General features: G+C 44.0%; 1 protein-coding gene across 1 annotated transcript in view; it reads right to left on the bottom strand.

Annotated features, from left to right (window-relative positions):
- Window positions 1-633, bottom strand: part of Gramd1c (GRAM domain containing 1C) — a 92,321-nt gene extending 91,688 nt beyond the window's left edge. The window contains exon 1 of the mRNA XM_059277638.1: window positions 304-633. Within this exon, the coding sequence (XP_059133621.1) occupies window positions 304-390 (87 nt within the window). The 5' untranslated portion in view covers window positions 391-633. The remainder of the gene's footprint in view (window positions 1-303) is intronic.
- Window positions 634-13,824: the final 13,191 nt, after the last annotated feature.

Here is a 13,824-nt window from a genome sequence, read left to right as displayed (position 1 = left end):
AGTTTTCAGGCATGGATTTCAACGCTGGGGTTTTAAGAATGAAGGAAAGGAAGAGAACTGCCCTTTCTGTGTGGCTTTGGTGTGTGCTTGAGCGACACCCAAAACCTTAGAATCTGAAAGCGAGAATAGTCATTCACTGTCTCTTGTGGTTTCCATTGGTCAGAGATGTGAGAACAGCATGGGTGGAAAGTTCTGGTTCACGGTCAGTCACAAGACTGCCCTAGGTGACCATGTGGCGGGCGATCCAGTCATCAGACCCCCTGGCCGAGCTTGGAGCGTTTACTTCCAAACAGCCTTACTTACGGGACTGGCAGCCTGGTACTGGCTATGGGTCTGGGGCCTCGGTTCCTCCCCGGTGGGGCTTCTCCTCAGGACAGCGTGAGTCCTCATGTTGTGGCCGTGGCTTTCCTCAGAATGTGTGATCCGAGAGACACAGGTGAAGGCTATAATGCTTTCTATGACCTAACGTTAGAAGCTGCACACTGCCGCACTGCATTCTACTGGAACCAATCTGCTTTGTATCACTAACAGGGTAGCTATACCGGACATGAACACAGCTACCTCAGGTGATGCTAAGGAAGAAAACAACCTGAGCAGCCTGCAGAGAGAACGGGATCCTCAGAGGAGCGCCAGGCTGAGGGAGTTTGGAGAATTTTCGTAGGAAATGCAGAGAACTTGGAATTGAGGGGATTATGTTAATGTCTCATCTTGAATTCCATGGGACACTAAGGAAAGAGGTTGAGAGTTGGGGACAGAAATGGTGGTAAAGATATCAGTTGAAAGAACATGTGTGCATTGCCAGGGTCACATAGGATCGTGGGACTTCCCACTTACCCTGTCCCAGAGACCCACAGACCAAGCTGGTATTCTGTATGCTGTAATTTTACTCTTTACTAAGTGAAAGTTCCCTGAAGTATAGCTCTCTAACTTATATTTCAATTTGTGAATAGTTTCAAGGAGTTTAGAAGCTTCACAATTTTTTTTTTTTTTTTTAGATTTACTTTTATGAGACAGGGCGTCATTGTGTAGCTCAGGGTACCCCCCCCCCCCAGTCCTGGGACTCTTGCTGCCTCTACTTCCCAAGTGTTGGGATTACAAGTGTGCACACCATATCTGGCTTCAAAAATCCATAATATTCAGTGTGATTAGCTTTGGTCCAAAGTTCTCAAGAAATGCCACTAATAATTTTAAATCACATATTTCTAGTGTTGCCACCTCATCAAAAGTGAGCAAATATGGGTCCAGAGGGATAACTTAGAGGTTACGAGCACCAATATAGTAGCTTCCAGTGGTCTATAATCTCAATTCCAGGGCATCTGGCATCCTCTTCTGCCCTCCAAGAGCACCAGGCACAAATGTGGTGCACATAGATACATGCAGGCAAAACACTCATTTTCTTTTTAAAGTGGAGAATACAATCTGTACATTGTTTAATTTTCTTTCTCAAATGTACCAAAACTAAAGAAGAATTGTACACAGACAGAAAGGACAAGGAAAAATAAAAGCAAGGGAATTCTGTAAGCTGTGAAACAAGGAGTAGTGATGGATTCATACAGCTGAGTTAGACGCGTCCCAAAGTGAGCACGGCGAAGGCTGAGGGCCGGCTGACTTGTAGTAGAGTCCTCAAAAGCTTGAGAAACAGCTGCACTAAAATGCCTCTGAAATTGGAGAGGAATGAGAAGGGTGTGCTCCGGGTCAATTGCTCTCTCCAGGCTCCCAGCAAATTATACTTCTCATATGTACAGTGTCTCCTTAAAGTGACTACTTACCCTCCTTGAGAAATAAAGCATTGGAGAAACCGTTTAGTGAGAAACAAATAAAAACTGAATGTGGAACTCAAATAATGGGAAGCAGAGGCAGACTGATGAGGAGAATTGCCAGAGGAGGCCGGAGCCCGTTTCCAGAATGGCCACTGAAAGTGACCGGTTCAGACCGGAGCAGGCCCACCTACCAAAGAATCCAGAGGAGCCCATCTTCTCCCAGACCCGTTGTCCTCTCCCTCCCTTTTCCCAGAGGACAGAACTCTCCCACAGCCAGGACAGGGTCCTTCGTGTTCTGCTTTCGACCCACAGATGGCTCCCCTGATTGCCCCTGAAAGCTGGAGGTAGTTGTAGAAGGTTTACAAGTCGAAAACATCAGACAATCCATTCTCTGACCATAGTTTTGCCAAATATGCACCTTTTGGTCAGTTGCTCTAAAGACCAGGGCCTTGTGACCTTCCAGGACAACCTCAGTCCCTTCACACTGACTTTCTTGGATAGACATTCATGAACCCCCAAGCAACTGAGGTCAAATCATGACCACAAGCACTGGTAGGTGTATTTTCTCTGAAAGCCTCTATGATAGTGATGATGTCGGCTTTTTTTTTAGATTTACTTATTTATTATGTATACAGTGTTCTGTCTGCACGTATGCCTGCAGGCCAGAAGAGGGCACCAGATCTCATTACAGATGGTTGTGAGCCACCATGTGGTTGCTGGGAACTGAACTCAGGACCTCCGGAAGAGCAGTCAGTGCTCTTAACCTCTGAGCCATCTCTCCAGCCCCGACGTCCGCCTTTTTTTATACAGTAAGATTGGTGTTTGCTATTCATAGCTCTTCTTCTTTTTATACATGAATATATTTAGAGATACATGTGTGGACGACCTAGCTTTAAAACAACTACTGATTAATACAAAAGCAATGTTTATCTTTGGGGGAAAGAAAATGGAAGCAGTTGGGTAGGAACATAAAGAAGGTTTCTATGTTATACCAATGTTCTATTTCTCAAACCGAGTAATGGGTGCATACACTATTTCTTTAATTATTTGTGTAAATATCATATTTTTCTACTCTGTATGATACAGATCATATATTAAATAAAGCAAACAATTAACAAAAGCAATGGTCTTTTAATTTAGTTATTGTTTGGAGCTGTTTTGTTTTTGTTTGTTTGTTTATTTTGAGGCAGAGTTTCACCATGGAGCCTTGACTGGCCTAGAACTTTCTGTGTAGACCAGGCTGTCTCCAATTCAAAGATTCACAGACCTCTGTCTCCCAAGTGCTAGGATTAAAGGCATGCACCATCATACTTGGCTTAGATATTGCCTGTTGGATGTTGACTGACAAAGTTTTATTACGATTTGGATAGATTTTGTAAAATGAAATTAGCCAGAACTTATTCATAACCTGACAGGAAAAGGCCAAGAAAGGAAGGAAGTTTAAGAGAAGGGTAGCCAGAGAGGCAAGATTTCCTAGGTAGAGAGAGGCATGAGCACCACAGGACAGAATTTAGAATGCTAAAATAAGCTAAGTGTGAAGTTGAAATTAGTATTAAAGTAAAAAGAAAAAGGGAAAAACGCAAGCTGTAGAGTTCCTAGGTCACTTGTTCCGGGTTCTTCGATTCATGTTTCATTAAACTGTGAATTACTTAACTCCATCCTGAGCCAGTTTCTAAAATGAGATACCTTATGGCTATCTAAGGCTCCTCTATGGCATCTGCTACTAAGTAAACAGGCACAGCTGACTTGACCCGCCCTTTCTTTCCACCCTCTCCGATCCTCAAAGGTTTCTATGCATCTGTTAAGAACTGCTTTGCTATTGCAAAGATGTAAGATAATATTTTCCGATAAACTATCAACAGCATAATTACAGAGATCACTAAATGTGTTGAAATTTTTTTTTTCTAATTTTACTCATTCTTTGAAAATTTCATACATGTGTAAAATGTATCTTGATCATACCTACCCCTCACTCCAGCTTCCAATGTCCTCCCAGGATGCTACTCCCCCCGCCCATCACATCTCCCTTCTTACTTCATGTCCTATTTATTTTAGCTCACTGAGTCCAGTTAGTGCTGCCCACATTCACATGGGGGGGTGTCACCCACTGGGGCTTGGGGAACCTACAGTGGCCACATTCCTAAAGAAAAGTGACTCTCCCTTCCCCATCAGCCAGCAGCTGCAAATGGCCCCTTCATTCAAGACTCTTCCTAGAGAGTAGACATCTTCAGAAACCATAGGATCCGTTTCATTGGCTCTAACATGTCATTGGAGTACTATTTAATAAACATCTCTAGAGGCCATTAGCAATTTAACAGTCATAATTCATGGGTAAATGCTAATGCCGCCTTGGGAAGATAAGACTAGAAATTGTGTCCACAAGAGTAGGAAGATGGTTCTGTGGGTGCAAGCTTGAGGACCTGTATCCCCCTAAGATACAGCAGTGCCCTCATGAGTGCCAGCACACGGAGATGGAAACAGGAAGAGCCTCCGGGCTTGCTGCTCAGCCAGTCCAGCTGAGTGAGTGAGCTTCGGTGCCTTAGAAGATCCTGGCTCAAAAAATCAAGATGGAGGATGATAGAGGAAGACCGCTGATGTTAACAGCTCTGGCCTCCACACTCTCATGATAGGCACATACACCCACAGACACACACACACACACACACACACACACTCACACACACATACATCCACACACATACACCCACAGACACATACACACTTACACACACATAACCCACAGACACACACACACACACTCACACACACAGACACATACACACTCACACACACATACATCCACAGACATCCACACACATACACCCACAGACATCCACACACATACACCCACAGACACATACACACTTACACACACATAACCCACAGACACACACACACACTCACACACACAACACACACACAATCACCCACAGACACACACACACACACACACACTCACACACACATACATCCACAGACATCCACACAATACACCCACAGACACATACACACTTACACACACATAACCCACAGACACACACACACACACTCACACACACATGCATCCACAGACATACACACACATACACCTACAGACACATACACACTTACACACACATAACCCACAGACACACACACACACTCACACACACAGACACACACATACACTCACACACACACATCCACAGACATACACACACATACACCCACAGACACATACACATTTACACACACACATAACCCACAGACACACACACACACTCACACACACAGACACACACACAATCACCTACAGACACATACTCACACACACATTCACACACAGAGACACACACACACCCTCATGCATAGGCACATACACCCCCCCACACACACATATACACACACACGTAGACACACACACACAACACACACATGAGAGAGAGATTGTGTTCATAATGATTGTAAACCTGTGCTAACAAATGTATGAAATATGAAATGCTTGATAATTTAAGGTAGCTATGTTTCTTGAAAAGGGAGAAGAGAATACAAATACCAATGAGAATCTTGCTTCATTCTCAAAATGGCGCACCTAAAAGTAAGCACAACTTAGAAAACAATCTACCTGTGAGTTAGATTCTGGAACAGAATTCTGGGCCTGGTGGTGCACACCTTTAATCCCAGCACTCTGGAGTCAGAGACAAGCGGATCTCTGTGAGTTCGAGGCCAGCCTGGTCTACAGAGCAAGTTCCAGGACAGCCAGTACTACACAGAAATCCTGTCTTGGAACCCCCCCACACACACACACCCCCACACACACACCCGCCAAAAAAAGAGGACTGAATCTTCTCTTCAGCTAACCCCCAAAAGCTGCACACTGAAGAAGATTTATATAAAATGAGACAAAAACAGAAGACAATAAGGGGTCTGAAAGGATGCCCTAGTGGGTTAAGAACACTGGCTGCTCTTCCAGAAGACCTGGGTTCAAATCCCAGCACCTACAGAGTGGCTCATAACCATCTGTATCTTCAGTTCCAGGGGATCCAGTGCCCTCTTCTGGCCTCTGCAGGCCCTGCACTCATGTGGTGCACAGACATACATGCAAGAAAAGAGCCCATACACATACATTTATACTGTAGGAGAAAATTTAAATGAACAACATTGGTCGGTGTCCTGGTGGGGAAATACTGCACTCCTTTTTTTTTCTAGGGTAGGTGGTGCTAGAGATTAAGACAGAGCCTTGTGCATGCCCCTGAACCTTATCCCTAGCTCTAAAGTCTACACTGCTCTCATATCCCTTGAAGGTCTTGTCTTCATGAGCACGTCTCAGTGTAAGCTGCTGTTCTGACCCCAGGCAACGACTGGGCAAGCCCACAGCTCTTTCTGCTCAGCAAAGGGGTCCATGGAAGACAAAGAGCCTCAGTTCTGTCGGCCAGAGCAGGGCCTCCAACAGAGATGCTTGTGATGACGTCAGGAAGAAGCCTTCTCAGGTGTCACGAGAGTGAGAAAAGCAGCAGAGACTAGAAGACGCCCATGCGGGTGCACCCAAAGTTTAGCCTCGGCCTGACCCCACAGAGCTCTGGAGCATGAAGACACCACAGACTACCACTCTGAGGCAGGAGGGTTGGTATCCTGGAGGAACAGAGGGCTCATGGCCACTCCCATGGGCCAAGGACCCACTTCAGTGCTGTGAGTCTTTAGCCATCCACTTCTAACTGGCCCAGTGACAGTCCAAGGCCAGTTCTCCAACAGAAACTACTACATGTAATATTTTGTGGTTTTTTTTTCCCTTTTGACCTAACCTTTCACTATTTACTTGGGAATTGAACTCAGGACCTCTGGAAGAGCAGCCAGTGCTCTTAACCTCTGATCCGTCTATTCAGCCCTCAAGACCATTTTTAATACTATTCATTAATAAATTAAAAATAAACCTGACTTCTACTTATTTAAATGCCTCTTTGTCCGGAATCTCGGGTCATTGCTAGTTAAAATACTTCTCAAAAGCAAAATTAAAAGATTATTTTCCATAAAGAAAAGCAAATGTCTTCAATGTAAGTATAGTGTGTAGGTGTTTTGCTAAAAGGGCTTTTCTGTAAAGTGTGTGTGGAAACAAAACCTTTTCAGAGCTCACTACCTCGGTTGTATGACAATCACTTGTGCCCTACCTATTTCTTCTTCTTTACGAAATGTCACTGTTAGTTGTCAAGTTCGAACCTGGGCCACCGCGAGGCAGATGGAGAGAAAGGCGGTAGCGGCAGTGGCAGTGGGCCAGGGGTAGAGAGTTTTTATAGGGAAAAACCCGCAAGCTGGGAATTACATGCTTTGGCAACTTGGGATTGGGTAGAAGGGATATGGGGCAAGGTAATTGTTTTTTAACTATTGGTCTAGACTCTGGGCACAAAACCACATTTGAAAACATTGGGTTAGACCTTTTGGTGGGGAACCATAACAGAATTATCTGGGCTGCTCAGCAGGATTATCTAGATATCTTCAAGGGCCATAAAATGCAGACAGAATATCTACAGGATCATACTGCCCTGCCTCTGTTAGAGTTGTCATGGCACATTCCTGAGGTCCTTCCTGGAACTGAGTACAGCAGGTGGTCTAAGATGGTGGCCCTCCCCTAAGATGGAGTCTGTATTGCTTTCACATGATCATGAAGCTTTTTCATTTGTACTGGCTTTCAGCAGCTTGATCTTAATGTGCCTTGGGGAGGTTCTGCAGAGTGTCCAGTCTGTCTGGTTTTCAGTGACCTTCTTGATCTGGGGGCTTTTATCATCATCAGGTTTTTAGTTATTTCTTCATGTAGTGCTCTTTTTTTCCCTCCAACCTCACATGTGCATGCATTAGACCAGTTTAGTTGCCCTATAGGCCCTGGAGCTGTGTTCAGGGTCACCCTGTGTCTGCTTTGTTTTGAGATATATTCTCACTCTGTATCATAAGACAACCAAGAACTTGCCATGTAGCAGCATAGAAGGGACAGTGAGTGACCCTCCGATATCCATTCTCCCCTTCACTTTTAGGATTATATTGCATATCAAATGGAACTACTGGACATGTTATTCAATGACTGCAGTGTGTGTGTGTGTGTGTGTGTGTGTGTGTGTGTGTGTGTGTGTATGTGTGTGTGTGCGCGTGTGTGCGTGTGCATGTGTGTGTGTGTGTGTGTGTGCACATGCCTGTCTCTGTGTGTGTATGTGCCTACTTGTGTGTGCATGTGTGTGTTTGTGTCTGTGTATATGTGCAGGTGTGTACACGTCTGTGTGTGTTTTGTGTCTCTGTGTGTGTCCATTTGTGTATATATGTGTGTGTGCATCTGTGTGTGTGTGTGTGTGTGTGTGTGTGTGTGTGTGTAGGATAGAAGCCAGGTCCTCTTGCACAGTGACCAGAAACTCTGAGAATAAGCTAAATCCCCAACCCTCAAACGCCCCAAAAATATCTTTGGATTTGGTTGTTGTTATTTCCAGACAAACTTACCATATAGCACAGGCTAGCCCTGAACCTGTGATTCTCCTTTCTCAGCTTCCAAAGTGTGGGGAATACCAACGTGTGCCACCACAAATAGCTTGATCATTTCCTTTTTATTATCCAGAAATAAAATTGATAATTTAGGTACATGTTTTATAAATAAAAGGTAACATTTAGCTCAAATATAAGAAAGGTGTCATGAAATATGTAATTCAATATATAAATGTGCAAGCATTTCTACAAAGGAAAACATAATTATGGGGAATGGAGAGCTGACTTGGTGGTTAAGAGTGCTTACCTGTCTTGGAAAGGACCCTGGCTTGGTTCCCAGCACCTATATCAGGTCACTAGTGCCAGTTCCAAGGGATCTGACAGCCTCTTCTAACTTTTATGGGCACCTGCATACATGTGGTATTCATAAATGTATGCAGGTATACATTAATCAATTAATTAATTAAAAAGCATAATCAGATGTTTATGTTTGTAGAGTTACTGTGATGCTAGAACTCCATGCAAGAGCCCTGATGTTAAAAAGCAAACAGAGAAAACAGTGAAGGACATTGCTTCCCAAAATGGTGAACAAGTCTTGGAAATTTTCCTTCAAGAAACAAAATATAATTTTTCCTTATTGGGCATATTATTTACACTCTGAAATTTTAAGCGTCTATTAACAACCATGCCCAAAATACTGCATTTTTTATATGGAATAGTGGGCTTAGCTGTAGACACAGAGAATTACAAACAAGTGTTTATGAAATTGTCTCAAAGGACAAAATTTATGAAGAATATAGAGTGACTCTTTATTCCTTCACTTAGCATCTCTGATCTTCACCACACACACACACACACACACACACACACACACACACACACATACACACAGACACACACACACACACACACACACACACACACAGAGATTTCATTGTTTATTTTTAAAACTCTCATTTCCAAAATGACCCCATTGAGAAAACCTGATCTTTAATCTTGGTATGTGACTACTTGGAATTAAGGATATATTTTTGTCTTAGTTAAGGTTTCTATTGCTGTGAAGAAACACCATGACCACAGAAACTCTTATAATGGAAAACGTTTAATTGATGCTGGCTTTCAGTTTCAGAGGTTTAGTCCATTACTGTCATGGTGGGAAGCATGGCAGCATGCAGGCAGACATGGTGCTGGAGAGGTAGCTGAGAGTTTTACATCTGGATTGGCAGACAGCAGGAAGAGAGAGAGAGAGAGAGAGAGAGAGAGAGAGAGAGAGAGAGAGAGAGAGAGAGAGAGAGACTGCTTCTGAATTAAGCATTTGAAACCTCAAAGCCCACCCCTAGTGAAAAGGCCACACTTACTCCAACAAACCCATACCTCCTAAAGTACCACTCCCTGGTGACCAAGCATTTAAACACACGAGTCTATACGGGCTGTGCCTATTCAAACCACCACAATTTTCTAATTTGCTTTGGAGGATGGTATGATACCATCACTAAGTATGTATGTTAATAGAAATATAGTTAAAGGGGGAAACGTATTCCCATCCTTTTTTGTCTTCTTGATGGTAGTGATGTGGTATGTGGACTTGATGGCAGGAGCCACCTTAGACTTGATTGGCTTTAGAAGAGGTTATTGATACCTGCCAGCCAGTGGGTTTCTTTTTCTCCATCAGTTTTGTTCATTTGTTTTTTTGTTTTTCGAGATAGGGTTTCTCTGTGTAGCTTTGGAGTCTGTCCTGGAACTCACTCTGTAGCCCAGGCTGGCCTCGAACTCACAGAGATCCACCTGCCTCTGCCTCCCGAGTGCTGGGATTAAAGGCGTGCGCCGCCGCCGCCGCCGCCGCCGCCGCCGCCGCCGCCACCACCACCGCCCGGCTCTTTTTCTCCATCAGTTAAAGAATTTAAAGACAGGAAAACATCTCATCAAAAAGTGACAGTTCAGGGACAAGTATCACAGACTTCTTGGGTAGAAAAGGGGTCCCAGAGCTGGGCAGCACTGACACTGAGGAGGGGCTGGGTTTTCACTGCAGCTCAAGTGTCCCCTGGGGACCTCCTCTACTCTCCTACTAGACCTGAGGTGTTCATGGGCCCCTGGGGACTAGGGATTTTGCTTCTGTTTGAGAACACTGAAAGGATGCATTGATGGGATGGGTTCTGTCACCAATCAGTGGACCCCTCCCCTTCTTTTTGGTGTTAGCCAAGAAAGAGAAACTTAAGGCAGACAAGGGGATACGGAGATTGATGTCTGTCCATCTCCGTCTCCCTTCCCACTCTACTTTCTTTCCCTGGGGTCCATGGACTCATTGCCTACCCACCCCCAACCTCCTCGCTACATTTTTAAACTGAAATGTGCAGGCATCTGAGAGAATTTGGGGAAACTACAGAAAGAGGAAGATTTCTGCCCTTCCCTTGCCTAGCTCTGAAAAATGTGATTAAATTCCTTGGGTTTTCTGACCTTCCTCCAAAGCAGGTTATCTGAGCTGTTTGCACCTGGAGGAAAAGAACACGCTTATCTCTTGAAGACAAACTGTCTCAGAGAAGGTCTGAACAGATTTCAGAGCCTCCTCTGTTCAGAGCAATTGGACCATACTTTATTTTCCACTCTTCATAGAACAGCACGCAGGTACTTAGGCCCATTTGTTTCTTCAAGTCCTCATGTACTTTGGAAGCCTCTTACATTATTATATAAGACTTACATTAAATATTCTTGCTTGCCCCCCCAATTCATAATTCATCCATATTTTGTTCCCTACTGCTTAACATGCACAACACATAGACTATTTATTTCATAAATGTAAAATATTTTAGGTGTGTGTGTGTGTGTGTGTGTGTGTGTATTTAGGTAGTTTGTACACAGGCATGCAGTACCCATGGAGGCCACAAGAGGGCATCAAATTCCCTGGAGCGGGTGTTACAGGCCATCAGACATGGGTGCTGAGAAATGAACTATGCAAGAGCAGAATGTGCTGTAGACCACTGAGCCACCTCTGAGGCTCTCCTAAAAGTGAATGTTGGGGATACGGTACAGGTGACTCTTGCTCACAGCACAGGCAATTTTCTTTATCTGCCCCTTCCTCCCTACCTTCTTAGTTACTTTTCTATTGCCGTGATAAGACACCATGACCAAGGTGACTTATAAACGAAAATGTTTATTGGGCCTCATGGTTCAAGGGTTGGAATCCCTGATCACCACGGTAGGGAGCATGGCAGCAGGCAGGCAAGCATGGCACAGGAGCACTAGCTGAGAGCTTACATCCTAATCCAAAGGCACCAGGCAGAGCGACATGGGCTTTTGAAACCTCAAAACTGCCGCTGGTAACACATCTCCTCCCATGAGGCCACACCCCTCTAATCCTTCCCAAGCAGTTCCACCAACTGGGAATGAGGTATGCCTTTTTGTGTGTGACAAGATCTCAGATAGTGCAGGCTGGCTTGAACTACCTATATAGCTGAGTCCAACCTTGACTGTCACCTCCTGCCTTCACCTCCCAACTGTGGAGATAACAGACATGACACAGGCCATTTTCTACAAGAGCTCGAGTAGATTGTCACTGAATCTGGAGTGAGTACGACTTAATACAGGCAATATGGTTCACACAGCATCTCCTCTGGGGAGTATAAGGTACATCAAAGGGCAAAGCAGGGGTAGCTGGGGCAGAGGTGCATCTGAAGTTGCGTTAGTTCCTACCTAAGGACCTCTACATACTGGGGCTTTGTTCAGTTCTAATTTAAAATTCTCCTGAGCCTGTATGAGTGAGAGCTCAAAGCTTACTTAGTCACAGTTTAATAGAAGTATTAATAACACCCACAGGTGCTCCTACAAGAAAGAAATGGCTCTGAAATGGTGTCTGTTTATTTTTATTTTTTAAATTTTATCCCTTTGACTAACAATCAATTCAAATGTCAGGAAAAATATCCTTAGTTTTGAAGTACCCTGTCTTAGGGTTTCTATTGCTACAAAGAAACGCCATGGCCAAAAAAGCAAGTTGGGGAGCACAGGGTTTAATGGCCTTACACTTCCACACTGTAGTCCATCATGGAAGGAAGTCAGGACAGGAACTCAAACAGGGCAGGAATCTGGAAGCAAGAATTGATGTGGAGTCTGTGGAGAGGTGCTACTTACTGGCTTGCTCCATATGACCTGCTTAGTCTGCTCTCTTATAGAACCCAGGACCACCAGCCCAAGGATGGCACCACCCATCATGGGCTGGGCCCTCCCCCATTGATCACTACTTAAGAAAAGGCCTTACAACCAGATCTTATGGAGGCATTTTCTCAGTTGAGGCTCCCTCCTTTTGGGTAACTCTAGCTTGTGTCAAGTTGACATAAAACTAGCCAGGGCATAGCCACATTGGAAGTTTTTTAAGATTTTTACTTGTGTGTGCATTTACGCACTGTTCCTGCAGAAGCCAGAAGAGGGCTCTGGATCCCTGGAGCTGGAGTCACAGGCAGCCGTGAGCTGCTGGACCTGGGTGCTTGGAGCTGAATTCTGGTCTGCAAGAGCAGCAAGCACTCTTAACTGTTGAGACATTTCTCTAATTCCACATCTGAAACTCAGGTCAACGTTCACCTGACAGTCTTTCAAATGTATATTCAGTGAGCTCTTACATGTTAACCTGTGGTAAACTAGTTAATCTGGGTTTTAGCTTACAAGTCCTATTGCTGAAATTCTTGTTTGTAGACTCCTTTCTTGACTCTGGGCCTATCCCCTTATGGTTTCTGTAATCTGGGAACTAAGAGATAAGAAAAAAACAGACCGGGGCCACTTCAGGATGCATCTCAACTCTGGCAATACTTACCAAGGAGCTTCCCCTGGAAGTGGCCACATGTAAGTCAAGCTGCTATGTACATTAACTTCTCCTTCTGCCTTCGCTCTCCTTCCTGTCTGTTGATTCCTATTGAGCAACTTGTACCCCAATTTCCATTTTAGTATCGGCTTCCAAAGATCCAGCCTGCAATGTAATGCACGGGAAATACGACACTAAATCACTTTTTAAGGGACTGCGACAAAGGGGGTCCATAACGACTTTAAAATAAAGTGCACGATTTGAAAATAAAGGCTGTGAGTATGGTTTTATGTGATTGAAGGCAATTTAGAGCTTTTACACAAGGTGTCCCAAAACTCTTAGTGCAATTTTAAGTCATCAAGTAAATGCTAAATGTACTAGTTATCTGGGAGTCATAAAAATAGGGGAGCTATTCAGATGATGGTTAAAATCTGAACTAAAAATCATCATGATAGAGTAAAGAAAAGGGAATTTTCAATCCTGGACACATTTTTAAAATGGGATTCAATTATACTCCGTGTAATTATATTCATGAACTAAGCCTTCAGAATTGTATCCTTTTGATTCCTTTAAAAATCCCCTGCTTCTAGAGGCGTGTGCAGAAGGGGAACTACTGGCCCATTAAGTGTGTTCTCGAAACAATCATGGAATCATTTGAAATCCATAGGTATAAAAATACTGCTCAACTTTCATGAATTAGGAAAACTTTGTCCCATTGCCAGACTAGTTTGAGTCTGAGCCAACACATGTGACTCAGCACAGAACTGTTGAGTGGTTGTACCAACGAATGTCAGGTAAATGGTAAAAATCGTACAATACTGAGATTGTGATAGAACTAGT

Source organism: Peromyscus eremicus, chromosome 12 (assembly GCF_949786415.1).
Source record: "Peromyscus eremicus chromosome 12, PerEre_H2_v1, whole genome shotgun sequence".
Classification (NCBI taxonomy): domain Eukaryota; kingdom Metazoa; phylum Chordata; class Mammalia; order Rodentia; family Cricetidae; genus Peromyscus; species Peromyscus eremicus.
Note: the sequence above shows the minus strand (reverse complement) of the source record. Positions and strands in the feature narration are given on the sequence as shown.